We start from the raw sequence: 15,882 nt of genomic DNA, 5'->3' as shown, positions 1-15,882 counted from the left end.
ATCACCTATTTGAATATATAAATATAGCCCGTTGATGAGGTCGATTCATAGATTTATCGACTTCACAGAAAAGCATATCGACCGAGCACGACCGAAAAAAGGCTACATTTGCTATATTATTTGTACATAGATTATGCCTTGTATCAATTTTTGACAAACATATCCAATATGTTTATGTATATAAAGTACATGTAGATCCTAATTCAAGACTTCAAGGTATTGTTACATCTTATCAATTACTGAACATGAAAAATATTAATTACAATTTGTAGTATTTTTTTTCAGAAACATCAAGCCATATTCTTAATTATCTTTAATTGTGAAATCAGTACTATTTCTGTTTTACAGAAAATTATCTCCATTTTAAGAAACATCAAGTCGAAATGCATTTCAGATTCTATAAATAGTATCCCAAGTCTTTGTGCTGTTATATACTTATATATGGGGTGCCGTTTTGGTATTCACTGCCATTTTAAATAAGTGATATCACCTTTTCAAAAATGGTGATATCACCTATTTGAATAGGTGATGTCACCTATTCGAATTATTGATATCACCTATTCGAATTATTGATATCACCTGTTCGATTAGGTGATATCACCTATTCAAAATCTGAATAGATGATATCACTTATTGGAATAGGTGATATCACCAAATGAATAGGTGATATCACCTATTCAATTAGTTGATATTACTTTTGGCAGTAAATACCAAAACGGCCCTTCATATCTATGGATTAAATCACAGTTGTGAAAACCTAGTCATAAATATATGTTTTTATGCTGTTGAATTTTGAACCGGTTTCATGATCAAAATTCCACGACCCGGCTCAGTATTCAACGGATTAGGGTCTAAATTCAACACCTTTGGTCTCAGTATTCAACGTTGAAAAATGACCCCCGGGTCAATTTTCAACCCGGGTCAAAATTCAACGTTACACCGGCGCTGTCGTCGTTTATTTTCACGACGTCCGATAACGTCATTGTTTTTTTCAATGTCATCTTCTACCTCATACACTTTTTTGATGAGATTCCCTGGAGCTGAGTAAGGACTTAAACCCGCCTTGTTTTTATGAATTTACAATATCATTAACAGTGGCCTTCAATGAATATAATATTCCAGATGGATTAAGACATTGGGAAACATCCGCGCTTGATTGTGCCGGCATATTTTGCTTTTGGGAGTTCAATATCTACAACACATGATCAACGTCATTTTTGACGGGATTGATTTTTCACACCTTGACTGCAAATCGACATTAACTGTGTATCCCTTTACTCTCTGAATCTATTTTGACATTAAAAGACAAGTAATATGGATGTATTTTACTTCTCTGTAGCCAGTTTCAACATATTTGAGGTCTATACTAGTTTTTTCAGGGGCAAAACTTAATATAATGTTGGAAACGGAAACCCCTCCGCCTTTTGACGTCATTTTCAAGGCCTAATTTGTTTAGACATTCCGTGTAAAATTTACGATAAAATTTCAAAGAACGTCCAGAATGAAGTGAAAGTTTAATATTTTATAGAACAATTGTGTCCCGACACATACCTGAATTAACGGGAATTTTGGATGTCAAATAATCATATCAAATGAGTTTTTCTCAGTTATACATATGTCGAAAAAACGTCGTTTTCGAGGTTGCGCCGCTTGGACATACCATTGCTTAGAAAAACATTAGTAATTTATTAAAAAATAAAATTAATGATTTGCGGTTTATTCTTTGGATAGAAAAGATGATGCTTACTAGATATTTAAAAATTCATTGATTTACCTTGAGCGGTTTTAATTTTATGGCGCTAGTCCACGAACTTTTTGATAACCCCTCGTATACTGGATTTGAAGAGATAAAAGAATATGTGAAAAATGTAATGTAGTGGAAAACGAAATACATGTACATTTAACCATAGATTGTCCTTTTTACAAAGAAAGAAGAGCCAAACTTCTAAATGAAGCACAGAAATATAAAAAAAATTCTAATAGCATAGATAGATCTCAAAAAGTATCTTTGGATCATTACATGTGAAAATATGAATGTCTTACTTCAACTTTCATACTACCTTTCTGAACATTTAATATGACATTATAAAGCACAACAACTTGATTAGTATGACTTTTTACTTTTACATAGTTTGCTTGATTTTTTGTTATGTCATTATTGATACCGTACTGTCTTTGTCTACTAATGTATCTTTCATGCCTTTCTGGGGGCCCTTGATTGGAAATTCAATATTGTCTATTGTCTATATACTTTATCTATATTGGATTACGGAACGTCACTAAAAATCCTAACAAACAAAGAATAATAAAGATACATAGCTGGTTCCAGTAAAATCTAGGTACCAACTGAAGCCTCTTTCTTTCCTCGTTACTTGAAGGAGAATCTATGCAACAATATATTTGAAAAGTGGTGTAAATCAGATATATACATATGTATAACAATTTCCATTTTACCAAAATCAACAACATGAAAAAATTACGACTTTTCACCTTTATATAAAACCATTTCCAAACATAAATTAAAGTCCAGGCTTTTTGATATTATTAACAATTGCTTTTTGAATAAAAATGGAACTCGTAAATTTACTTCCCTTGACTTATTTTGACTTATTGATTCTGACTGTTTTTACAGCCAGTTAAAATTTGTTATGAACGTTTAGTTTCACATCCTTTTAATGCGTTCTGTAAATTATAAACTATAAACAAACATAGCTAGATTGTTCTTCAGCAAGGAACTGTACCCATCATATGTTACTCACACAGCTAAAAATCATGTACTACTTGTAATAATCTGTCATTGGAAATTACTTTGTTTATAAATGAATAACAAAACTGCTTTACATTTATGCTAGCAGACATGTCGTTTTAATTATAAAGAGAGACGGAAATCTATTGAAATTAAATACTAACATCTATGTTTTTTGCGCGGCAGACATTTATTGTCTCATAAAATGTTTGGGTCGTCAATTTCCTACTCTATTCTTATATAACAGACATTTAAGTTTTTAAAGTCTTGCAAAAAATAATCAAGTTGACCCGTCATTACGCCAAATAAGCATAGAAAAGCGGATATTAATTTTTCATAACTATCGATATTTCAAATTATTATTTATAATATAGTCATGAATTGATAATGAAAAGTTGATATTATGTATTCCGTCCAATCTATCAAAATAATTATATAATTATATACATGTACTCAACTAAATAGAATGAAGTATTGATGATTACAGTTTCCCTCTAACGTTAGATTTAATGTCACAAAAAGAGGCGTAATATACTATTTCCCAGCTTTGAAAGACGAGGAATCCAAGATGTCTTTTAGAAATACCAAATCCCTGAATGGTAGCTCAATGCCAAGGTTTTAAATTCTCAAATGGCAAACCCTAAGTGTTTAAACTTATGGTCAAGTAAAGGCTAAACTTTGGGAAAAAATGCTAACGTATAGAGGTCAATCACTAAAGTCAGGAGGTAAAATATGTTGGTACCCAAAAGGAAAATCTTGTCACAAGAAATACATATTAATAAAAATAAAAAAGCCCGAGTACCTAATGTTCAAAAGTTATTTTTCATAATGTTTTGACTCATTTCATTCCAGATTGTAAAAAGCTGAAGTATTTATATCAAGCGAAAAGAATAACGTAAATGAATTTCTAATAGTTGATCTACTTCATGTACATGTAATTCAATCATCCAATATTTGGGGGTGTACGTGTTCATTATTCTCTGTATTGTGTTTAACCCTTGCCTTTCCGACCGTGAACCCAAATTGTTTTCATGTCTTTAAAAATGACAGTTTTCAAAAACAACTGCTTCGATTTTTCCTTTCACATCGATATGATTTTCAAAGAGCAAGAACCTTAAACGTCATGATTGTCTTAAAGTGATGTCAGGACCTATTTAAGGGGTGAAATCATTAACAATGCGATAAGCTCAAACATTTACCACAAAAATGGAATCTTCTTTTCTATTGTCCGCCGTTCCTTTTAGCACAGCTGTGGTAGACAATATCTTATATATCTGATCAGGAACCGATTTTTTTGGCAAGAAATCAAATGCCCCAGGTCTTTAGTTATTGTTACACCCTAAATATTATATTATATACATTGACTTTATTATTGATCATGATGACTCTGTGCGTCGTGTCACCTGTCTGAAGACATTGCAGACATCTGTAGATACCTGAAATCTTATTACTAAGTAATGTTTGCCGGGTATTGACGTGATGTATTGAATTCTGAGGCTAGTATTTCCAGCTGACTTTGTTTACTCTCTGAACAAGACTGGTGTTCTTATTCGGTGGACATTTTTCTGAAAATGGCGGGAATCAAAGCACCAAGAACAACATCCATAGATCGCCCTTGGAAGAGCCCACTAGAGAACAGTGAAAGGTATACATAGAAAATTTAATTAAATTATTGTTTATTATCTATTTCAGTTAGGATTTTATTTACAAGATGTTAAAATAATTGGAAAACAGAATTTACAAAAAAGAAAAAAAAATCTATACGTTTAAAGTACTGCTTTTGGTAAGTTTGAGGTAAAATTTGTTATATCAAGGATGAAATTAGTACTGTGCACTTGCACATAAATGAAGGATAGTTTAGTTGCACAAATATGTAATTAAAAGCTAAATCCCTTTTTATAAAATATCAACCGAGCGACAATGAAGATGATGAAAATTTAAATCATGTAATCCTCCCAATTTGTTAAATTGACTTGAATCAAATAAAGTCAGTTTTTTTCTTGAACTATTTAAACAAAGATATTCAATAACTTAATATCAAGAGCTCTATTTGAAAAAAAAATGCATAAAAGCCCATAAAGCTAAAAATCAATTATCGTCTAGAATTTTTAAAAATTGGGTAACTGAGCACTTGATTTTTAATAAACATAGTTACATAATCTATCATTGTAAATTTAAAGCACTTTCATATGAAGACTTTTTTTCTTAATGCAATCTGTGTGCAAGCATATAAAGCCTTCATGCATTTAACGACCTATCCGTTAAGTACAAATGTTTGAAACACTTTATAATATACAAATTAATTAGTTCTTGATTAAAGCTAATTGAAGGTGAAATAAATAATAAAACAAACTTTTCTTTTATGAATAATGGATTAAATATTTGCTTCCCCAAAGATAAATTTGAATGTATCGATTTTTATAATTCTAAGTCTGTAACCTCTCTGATCATTGACCAACTAAGCTCTAACGCCAGAAGAAATAAAATACGTTACAAATTACACATCGATCAAGTATCGAGGCAGCCCAGCTCAAATAAATTTAATATCTTTGAAATGTAAAGACTTATTAAACGAGTCTTTGATTTAAACAATGGCGCTTATATAGTTCCACATTTGTACATGGTTTAAGAATATGAGATTAGGTGTGAAACACTCCAACGAAAACACCAAGGGATTTACTGATCAAGTTTGTTTTTCTGGACATTGAATATTATGTATTGGAGAACAATAATTTAGGGAGATGATGATTACCTGCTAAGTGTGTCCCTGTGTGAGATGTCTGAGCAGCGATATAAAAATGTCATTAACACTCTTTGTCTGTGTTGCAGTGTGTAAGTATGCTTTCTAATGTAAATCAAGTATTTTAGTATCATGGTGCCACATAATTCCACAATGGTTGTAACATATTGCTATCATTATTGCATGTATGCTTCCTAATTTCTCAATCATATGTTTTTTTTTTGCTATGATAGTACCATTTTTGATAAATTTCTATTTTATTTACCTTTTCATATAGTGAAAACATAATAGACAAAGGCTTTTTCCCATTGTTACATTCATAGAAGAAGTTATCAAAAATTAATTTAGGTCTTGAATAGAAACGTGAAATAAAGAAAATCAAACATAGTTTTAATTGATGCTTTTTAAAAACAATTCATTTAAAAAAAGATAAACAAAAAGCACTTCATATTTCATTGCATAAATACAGGTATTTAAGTAGTTCTTTTTTAAATATTTAAATTTGAAATCTCCAATTGAAACTACTTTATTTTCCCCCTGATATTGTGAAACTTTTTTTTTTTAGAAAAAAATCTAAATAAGGTGACACATTTCAATTGCCTTTGAAATATAACGCATGACACTGATAAATGGATTCAATGTTTACCATTGCCTGTATAATTACCTTTCTTTGTTTTTCATTTTTCATCTGGTGCATCAAATTGACACATATACATGACTGTGTTATATATATTGAACAAAAGTAATTCCGTGTTTTAAACCCAGAAATGTGCTTTGTTATTCAATCTGAAAACATTTGTTTAGTAAAAAAGAAGAAAAAGATTGATCAGGTGTGGTATATTAAAAATTCTATGTGAATGATTGGTAAGATGAACTTGTTATTATAGTAAGTGCAAAAGATTCTTCTGTCGGACGAGCATTGTACCTCTTGCTTGAATAGATATACCAATACCTACTTTCAAGTTTGTTGATGTCCTTTGAAATATAAATTTTAATACTGATTTTTTCTCTCTCTGTAAAAACATATGGTATTAGGCGTTTATCCATACACAAATGTTAGCACAGATAGGAAAAAAAACGAATGTTGTGGGTGTTTTTCAGGTAAATCAAAAGTGACTATTGACCTCATTGTTTAACAAATAACTTGCGAACATTAAATATATAACACAGTGCATGAAGAGTAATGTGAAAAGTTTGTTCAAGATGAGATTTACAAGGATTAGCCTTGAGAAACTTAAAATTATCTAGCCCTTCACTTTCATATGGCACTGGATAAAAAGAATATAATATTATTCGAAAGCTTAGAATCATTACATTTTAATTTCTCTCATGTACACAAATTATTACGCCATTATTTTTACACCTGATCATGCTTAAAAGCCACACTGTGGATGTGACCGATAGCACAGGGGATGGTCACTCCTCCATGACACCTGATCTCATCTCTGATGTTTTACAAGCTATATATGTATATTTTGCTCAGAATGATTATCGTTTCAATATGGATTTTGAGCACGTTTTCTCTTCGTTATATTCACATATCATTCAAAATGAATGTAAGAAAAAAATTAATGATTTTGAAGAGAAAATCTCCTGGGGTACAATTTATATTTCAGTATTTAGAGCGCCAGTCCTTGTTTGGCATGAAAAATGTTTTCTATTTGTCATAATAGTTAAATTACATCACTTAAGGTGTGTCAAAATAGTTTCAATCATTGTATTCTGTTTTGATCGGCTGAGGTTCGATCCAAATTATCTGGCAAATCTTACAATTTACCTCATATACCATCTTTTTCATTGTTATTGGTTATATAATATAAATTAAACTGTACTTATGATGTCAGTGATTGCTTTGTTTGATTTCTTTGTTTCCCATTATTTCTATGTAACCTTCATTATGTATTGAATTGATAATTCAATATATGTAATTTGTTACATATAAGTTACACACATACATTTTAGTTTTCTGTAGTTACACAAATGTTTTAGAACTGGCTAGGTATCATGCTAGGAAAAATTACAGCAAATTCAGAATCATAAACAAGAAAAAAAATCTTCCATTCCGAGGTATTCTCTACGAAGTCATCCATGCATATTAATTTGAAATATCTCTCAAATTTCTTTAAGTTTTTTTTTTCGTGTACATTTCCGAATTTTTTTTTAGATAAATAAATACCGTTGGTACATATGAGTATGCACTTTTGGATATATTTATTTTAATTACATACTTGTTTCTCGTTACAATGAACATGGTTAACTTTATCAAAAGATTAATATTTGGAACTGCGTATTATTGAACCAACACGTACATAATGAAATTAATGACAAAGGCATTTAAAGTGAATGTATTAAGATTAGGAGAAAGTGAAATAAAACCCGTAAATGCTTTGCAATGTTTTAAAAGACTTTTTGACAAATCACCCAATGCACCAAGCCTTTGTCAGAAAATAATGACCAATACTCAAGACTATAATAAAACAAAATTCTAAATTATATGGTTGCTTAAACATGCTGCACTTTGGATACCACGCAATAAGTACGGCACACGAATTGTGGGTATATCAAACGATATTCTTTTATTTGATCTCTGAGTAAAGGTCAGTTATAATGCACTTCATGTACCAGATAAGAAGAGGGTATATTATTCTATGTAAGCGGGCCATTTAACCCCCATTGTCCTCATTTGATAGATGTACACGTCAAGGTTCAAATCTCAGTACTCTGTCTAAGGTGGTCTTTAAATTTTACAGAGATAGGGCAAAAGGTTTCTCCAAATAAATAAAGGAGTCGAATTTTGAATATTCCTCTGAAAACAAAAGGAAAACATTCCTAAGGATGATTATGCACATTTAGTAGAAGAACTATAAACAATTTCATTTTTTCATATCACAATTCCACTTAATAATTGGAATATAATCCTTCTCAGTTCTTTAATTTTTATGTATGTGTTAACGACCCATCTTCCTATATATATATATATATATATAAAACGGACGTTAAGGAATATACAAGGCGACTACGACTAAGGGAATACTTTTACGAAGATAACGACGAATCAACAGAAGATAGTGAAAATATGGTTAGAAATAAATCCCACTTTATTCCAAAACGAGGTAGAAATTGAACTCTAGATACGGTATGTGAAACCCTAGATAATATAAACCTACCTAATATTAAAAAGAATATTAGATCTAATCTCACAAAAGAAGAGCAAAAAGCTCTAAATGACTTACATAATGACGAAAGTATCGTTATCAAAGAAGCCGACAAAGGAGGCGGAGTAGTCATCATGAATAAAACATATTACGAACGCAAGATTTTGAATATGCTACAGGACCCTAACTACTATGGGAGTATTAATGCAAATCACGAGACAAAAACTTTATCAAAGATAAAACAACTTGTCTGTGGGCCATCTAGATTTAACTGCTAAGGAGAAAGACTACCTCACAAACTTTGAAACAAAAGAGAGTCAATTTTACGGATTACCAAAAGTACACAAGTCATTAGAAATCAAAAACGCCATAAAGGCTCAGAGAGGAGAATATATTTGCTGTCTAAATCCTGAAGATCTCTCTTTTCGGCCAATCGTAGGGGGGCCTAATTGTTCAACTCAAAGACTGAGTCACTTGTTAGACATTTTATTAAAGCCTTATTGTGAAAAGGTTCCTAGTTTTATAAGAGATGATATAGATTTTATCAACCACCTACCAGAACATATTCAACCTAATACGAAACTCGTGTCATTCGACGTCGTGAATTTATACACAAATATACCCGTGGAATTGGGTATAAAAGCGGTTAAATACTGGATTGATAGATACCCACACTTACTACAGGATCGTTTTGAACAAGAATTCATCTTAGAAGGATTAAGAATTATACTTCAAAACAATACATTTGCCTTCGGAATAGAGCATTTTATTCAAACCAAAGGAACAGCGATGGGAACAAAAGTGGCTCCCACGTATGCCACCTTAACTTTGGGATACCTTGAACAAAAACTCCATCAACGACTTGTCACTCTATGGGGAGAAAAGGACGCTAAAGCTATAACATCAAATTGGAAACGATTTTTAGATGACTGTTTCATTCTTTGGAATGACATCATTGAGAAATTATCAATTTTCCACCAATTATTAAATGACTTAGATTCCAGTATTAAATTTACCATGGAATGCAGCGATATGGAATTACCTTTCCTTGATGTTCTTGTCATTAAAGAAGATACCAAACTTTCAACAGATATCTTCTATAAATCAACTGACACCCACCAGTATTTACATTTCGGATCCTGTCACCCTCATCACACAAAAACAGCAATTCCATACAATCTGGCAAGACGTTTATGTGCTATCGTTAGTGACGAAATCACAAGAGATATCCGACTGAAAGAACTCAAGTTCTACCTTTTAAAACAGGGATATCCCCAAAACCTGATAGATAACGGGATATTGAAAGCCAAAGGATATGAACGGTCAGAATTACTGTCTACAAAAACCCAGGAAAATAAAACGGATATAATTCCATTTGTGCATACCCACAATCCAAGGAACCATAATTTGACCTCCGTAGTACACCAACTTAACAACGTTCTGAAAACGGACCGGTCAACACAACAAATATATAGAGATGTAAAATTCATTAACAGCAGAAGACAGCCCAAAAATCTTAGAAGAATTCTGTGTTCATCCCATTTTAATAATAGTTACAAAGTGACTAAGTGTGCAGACGCGCGTTGCGGGACGTGTGCACATATAATGGAAGGATCAACTTATGACTTTAAAGGAAGACAATTCACAGTCAATGCAAACATGTCTTGTGCCACTAAAAATGTAATATATGTAATAACGTGTGCTGGATGCCAAGAATTTTATATCGGGGAAACGAGCAATCAATTGCGTGCCCGGGTGCGTGTCCACCGACAACATATTAATTCTCCGGAATATCGGCAAATCCCTCTGAGTGAACATTTGGATACTTGTGGAAATAAACAATTCACTATATTTCCTTTTTACAAACTTTCAAGTGAAAGTGATATTCAGAGACGTGAGAAAGAAAAACATTTTATACATGTGTTCAAACCTAGACTGAACAATTGAGCATAATTGTTGTAAAAATTGTACTTATAATTTTCATTCTACAGTTTTCCCGCAAAGTTTGACTATGACGTCACAATAGACGTTTGTATGTAATGTTCCGCTTATTATGACGTTATGACGTTATGTTGCTATGTTACTTATTATAAAGCTTCTGAAGATTTGAAATGAAAGCGCTTAAGCTAAACTAAAGGTTTTCGTGTTTCTTTTTTAAAAAGATTTACCTATATATATATATATACTGATAATATCTCAATGTTTAATATGATGTTTATCTAAAGTCTGTCTGTGTCAAAATAAGGCATTAACGTTTCCAAAATGACGAGTCAGCAATCTTCTGTCAGGCAGTATCGATGAATAAAAATCTTATCTAATCAAAATATGTCCACAAAGTCTTTAAAGGTAATTAATTACGTCATTTTTTTCCTCTTTACATCCTTCAAGATTGATTGAAATATAAGTTTCTGGAGCATTGTTTTATTTATTTGGATTGTATTGCATAATGCATGAGTTTGCAGAAAATTGCACATGATAGCCATCCTGAAGTCGCGACTTTCGCATTAGTGAACTACGAATTAATGTATAGTTAAGGTATTTAACAAGTAAATGAACTTGGGATTTACAGGCAGTGTCAGAAGTAAGAGTACAACAAAACATGTTAGCGGACCTTTTCCAAATAAAGGTGAAGGCATTTCTTTTGCCATCGATTTTTCGCTAAGCCATGTTTATTAATTTCAATGAAAATGTTGACAAGAAAACTGCATAAATTTCTCATTAATACACAAGAAAACTAATTTGGACCTGAAAAGACGTAGGATCAAAACAGACTTCCGATTTCAGTTATAAAGGTCTCGTTTTTAACTGTTCAGAAGCACCTTTAGAGCCAGGATGTCGATGTTTTAAAATAGTATTGGTGAGAAAAAATAACGATTCCGAACAGCTCTAAATTAATAGCAGAAAGGTCTATTGTGGTACGCAATATGGCGATGATTTGTGGATCAAGCAATAGAATTGATCAAAAGTATCGAGGAAGAGTTTTTCTCAGGAGTCTTTGTTGGTTAGGGTATGTAATGCTACTATTGCCTTCGTATCCAGAAGCATTATCTGATTGCTAAGAAGATAAAAGGGTGTTAATAGAGTTTTCAGTTTTCAATAATCATTTTATTTCTCTTGAACCGAAGTTTTCAATGCATTTTTAGAAACCCTTTAAAGCTTACTCTTTTGAAAAGTTTGAAGGATCCAAAATCCATTTACTAGACAAAATGTTTCAATTTACAGGCTTCTTTTGTCTAAACAATGGATATTTCTAGATCTTCCATGCATTGCAACTGACAAAACTTGCAAGAATTAAAAATTAACACAACTTTTAAAATTACCCTCATTATTATAAATGTTCCATCTTAGAAATTATTTCTTGTAATTCTGTATTTACAATAATTTTGACCAGCAAGTTGCATAGCCAGTTCCAAAACGTCTTTGTTGTTTGCAAGCAAAATAGGTGGAAGTTTTGAACAATCATTGCTATTCTTTTAAACTAGTAGTAAGAGATTTGTTTATTCAGGAGAACCTATCAAAATCTGGTACAAGTGCCTCAAAATCTCCTGGAAATGAAAATTACTTCAATACAGATTCTTTACTTTACAGCCGAGAGGAAGTGGCTACAAAAGAAGAGTCGTCTGCCTGGCAGGACCTGTGCAAGGGAGGGACCATTCCCACCGCCGCCTCCCTCCGAGTTCCTCCCGCCCGAATAGGACTGTCTGCTAAACAGGGTCTATTACAAGGACTTAACAGCCAGGAGGTGTCCCAGAGGTACATTATGAAACTGCAGAAGGAAAGGGAACGGACAAATAAAGCCGTCAGCCGAAGTCTTGACAATCTTCCTATCAAAATAAAGTTTGTATATGATCTTTCTTGCATTTTATATTTAAACATGCAACTTTTCAAAAAACTACATGTTTATGGTTTCAAGAAACATCAATTTTATAAATGTAAAAAAAGTCAGACAAAGAATTGGTTTCCGGTTGCACTTTCTTTACGGCAAAAGAATGTGTTACTATTACTATTAAAGTAATATACAGAAGTGTTGCATTCACAGAACAGCTAAATATTTATACTTTTGCAAATGAAATATAGGGTCGTATTACAGCTGTCTGCTAAGTATATAAAACATCCTTTCGTTGCACAGGAAAATGGTTAAAGAGCACACAGACTCAGATTTGAATGCAATCATGAATGTCTACAAGAATGGATCATATACCTTGAGGAGCAGAACCTACCAGTTAGGGATGGGTACCAAATACGATGAATGCAATGCAACTAACCATTTATTCCAAGCAATGCCCATTAATTCTCTATGTAAACACACAAAACGTAACTGCTCAAAGTGCAATAAGCAGTACAGAGGACGAAGAACAGTGAGAAATGATGAAAGAGACCTCAGCGAAATCAAGACGATTACTACGGATACTGATACACGAACGTCTGGTTACGATTCTGAATTTGATCTTGTTTACAGTCAGCTTGGGGACCAAAGCACGCGCAGTGAAGTATCACTGATAAATGGTTTCCCTGTTAGAATGCAACAGAATCTTGAGGAAGAAACATTAAAAGATTTGAACGACTTTCAAAGACGATATCAAAAGATGTTTGATGCCAACCGAAATGTACATTTTGTCCATTCCTCTCTTGTAAATAACAAACGTGTGAAGCGCCTGCAGAAATATAATAGCCGTCCTAAATTGAAAGGATCCCACGTGCCCACCGATGAGTACTCTATAGAAATGATGAACATCCGGTCAATGCAGAATCATGCTCTTCAGAAGTACACAAGGAAATCTTCCCTACATCCTGTTGCTCCTCCACAAAGTCGGATATCTGAATTGACAGATTACCAAACCCCTCACTATCATCTTTCAGATTACACTTATTCTGATGCTGACGACGAAGATGAGGGTTCAGGTATAACTGAGAAAGGGATGTCCAATCCAAGTGTTCCTCGGCTTCATTTAGGAGATAACGATAATGATTTTGAGTCTGACGATGATGAAAGTAGTCATCTGACAATGTCAAACTCTCGTCCTAATAGTACAAAATCAAGTAATCAAAAATTTAATACTGTTACAGACGATTTGAAACACATGGAGGAAAATGATAACGTTTTACCATTATCTATTTCCGCCTTACAAAGACACAATGCGGGCGCACAGCCCATATTTAAACAGAATAACAGAAACTTCCCACAAGTCTGTAATCTAACAGATATAACGGAGAGAGAGGAAAGTAATCTTACTCGGTCTACAAAAACTAAAGCAGCAAGTGAAACACCGGCGGATGTTCGAATGTCAATTCGAATAGCTTACAAAACAGGGGGTGATGACGTCATCAGGGAGCTAAGCAACATATCATCAGAGGAAATAATGGTTCCTCGGTGGTCCAGACAAGACATAAACTGTGATGTTATTGAAGAAAATTCTATTCCTGGAAGCAGAGAATCTGGATTAAGCAGGAGTTCTTCGGCGCGTAGGAATGTCCAGCACGGGACTTCTAAGGGGTTACATACAGGATACAGTAATCTCTACCAAGAGTCAATGCGAGATATCGCCGATACGATCAATGCTGCCCAGCAAGCAATGGACTTTATAGATCAAACCTTGGCCTCCAATGATACCAACGGCTCTAATGTTGCCCCTGTCACCCCAGGTAGCGGGGATCAAATCAAGATTAAAGGAAAAGTACACTCAGACAATAGGGGTGAAATGGAGGATGATGAATATTTTGACGCGGATCAGGGGGTGCCTCCAATTGATGAATATTTGAAGAGTTTAAAAATTGACAGCCCACAAATCGAAGGCTTTACTTCTTACTCAGGTAAAACGGTGACACAACATGCTATCAAATCACATTCACTCAAAAAGAATGGGGGAGATCAACAAAACAGTAGTGAGGGCATCGACGAAATGACACATTTGAGAAAACCTAGTCAAGAACGGAGCGCGTTCTTTGTGACAGATAGCAACCAACATACTTGAGATTTCTATTATTTTGAATTGTATGCATTGCAGATTTACCACTTTTTTCAAAGTGGCTAAACAATGCGTTTTTAGTAATCCATTCCATGTGCTTGAACAACTCCTTCTTGCGTTGACAATAGCTAGGAAGAGAGGTATGATCGAAAAGTTCGTGTAAACATACTCCAGCATATGATATTGACTTCTCAGCCCCCCTGAAGGAGTTGGATTTATTTGCCAACAGCTCAGTCTTGCCTTATGTGTTCATCTGTGTTTAACAATATACAGTGCTTTAAACAACTTCTCTCCTGTTGATACATTGATAAAAGGTGGTACTAAAAACCAAGTATGTATTTATTTCTCTGTTAAGATGAATGATCTGTTTTGTACATCATTTGTATTGGAATGACATATGTAAGTAATAAGTGTTTTCAATTTCTACAGCTGTTTTTGTTTTGCTTTAATATCTCTTATTTAAACACAAATAATTTAATATTTCATTTAAAATACCTTTATATCTCATTTATTTTGTTCAAATTGTTCATAAATTGAAGAATTTTATCAATTTTTTGTAAAACAATCAGACTAAAAAATTATTTTAAAAACAACTGAAGTTTCATATTTTTTCAGCTGGCTAATTTCTTTTAAAATTTGAGTATTATTTCTCGTTCAGTAATGAAGCATACACAATCTTTTATTCATAAATAAGATCTGTATTACATCTTTGTTCACATAAAATATTTTCTATTCATACTACAAGAAGTTAATTTGGAAAATCAATAACAATGCAAAAAAGTGTATATTTTTTTACAACTAAAACTATATAGAGAAAGGCAAAGGCGATGGTCAGAAAACGAATAATTGAATTATTGGATATTCGTAATCGATTTATAAGTCAGAAGATTAACAAAATCCATCTCATTAAATCCTTTTATGAAAGATTTGTGTAGGATTACTATGCTCAAAACGCTTTTAAAACAGATACGATTTTTGTTTTAAATAATGAAATTAATTGAAATGACTGATTACATTTGCCGGTGTAAAGACGAATAATGCTCCCCATAGAATAATGACCGGGGTCATTATTCTACGGCGAGAAATGACTCCCGGTCATTATTCTACGGCGAGAAATGACCCCCCGGTCATTATTCGACGTCGAAAAATGACCCTTTTTGCCCGTAGATAAAGTGTCATCACCCTAAAAATTTGCAATCCCCCACGTGAAGAAAAATGACCCCCTAGAATAATTATCCCCAACTTTCACATGCAGATTTTTTGTTACATAATGCC

General features: G+C 32.9%; 1 protein-coding gene across 1 annotated transcript; it reads left to right on the top strand.

The window, feature by feature from the left end:
* Window positions 1-4,183: 4,183 nt before the first annotated feature.
* Window positions 4,184-15,097, top strand: LOC134236159 (uncharacterized). The gene is made up of 3 exons (XM_062718337.1): window positions 4,184-4,391; window positions 12,230-12,478; window positions 12,771-15,097. The coding sequence occupies exons 1-3, from the start codon at window positions 4,318-4,320 to the stop codon at window positions 14,611-14,613; spliced, it is 2,166 nt and encodes a 721-aa protein (XP_062574321.1). The 5' UTR covers window positions 4,184-4,317; the 3' UTR covers window positions 14,614-15,097.
* The last annotated feature ends 785 nt before the right edge of the window (window positions 15,098-15,882 follow it).

The sequence above is a fragment of the Saccostrea cucullata genome, unplaced genomic scaffold, assembly GCF_032062105.1.
Source record: "Saccostrea cucullata isolate Sc308-1 unplaced genomic scaffold, CSIRO_AGI_Scuc_v1 ctg765, whole genome shotgun sequence".
Classification (NCBI taxonomy): domain Eukaryota; kingdom Metazoa; phylum Mollusca; class Bivalvia; order Ostreida; family Ostreidae; genus Saccostrea; species Saccostrea cuccullata.
This window is presented reverse-complemented; position numbering and strand designations above follow the sequence as displayed.

Coding starts and splice junctions, on each gene's coding strand:
- LOC134236159 (XM_062718337.1), top strand. CDS start 4,318: ATGGCGGGAATCAAAGCACCAAGAACAACATCCATAGATCGCCCTTGG. Junction 4,392..12,229: donor CCACTAGAGAACAGTGAAAG/GTATACATAGAA, acceptor TTTACTTTACAG/CCGAGAGGAAGTGGCTACAA. Junction 12,479..12,770: donor AATCTTCCTATCAAAATAAA/GTTTGTATATGA, acceptor TTCGTTGCACAG/GAAAATGGTTAAAGAGCACA.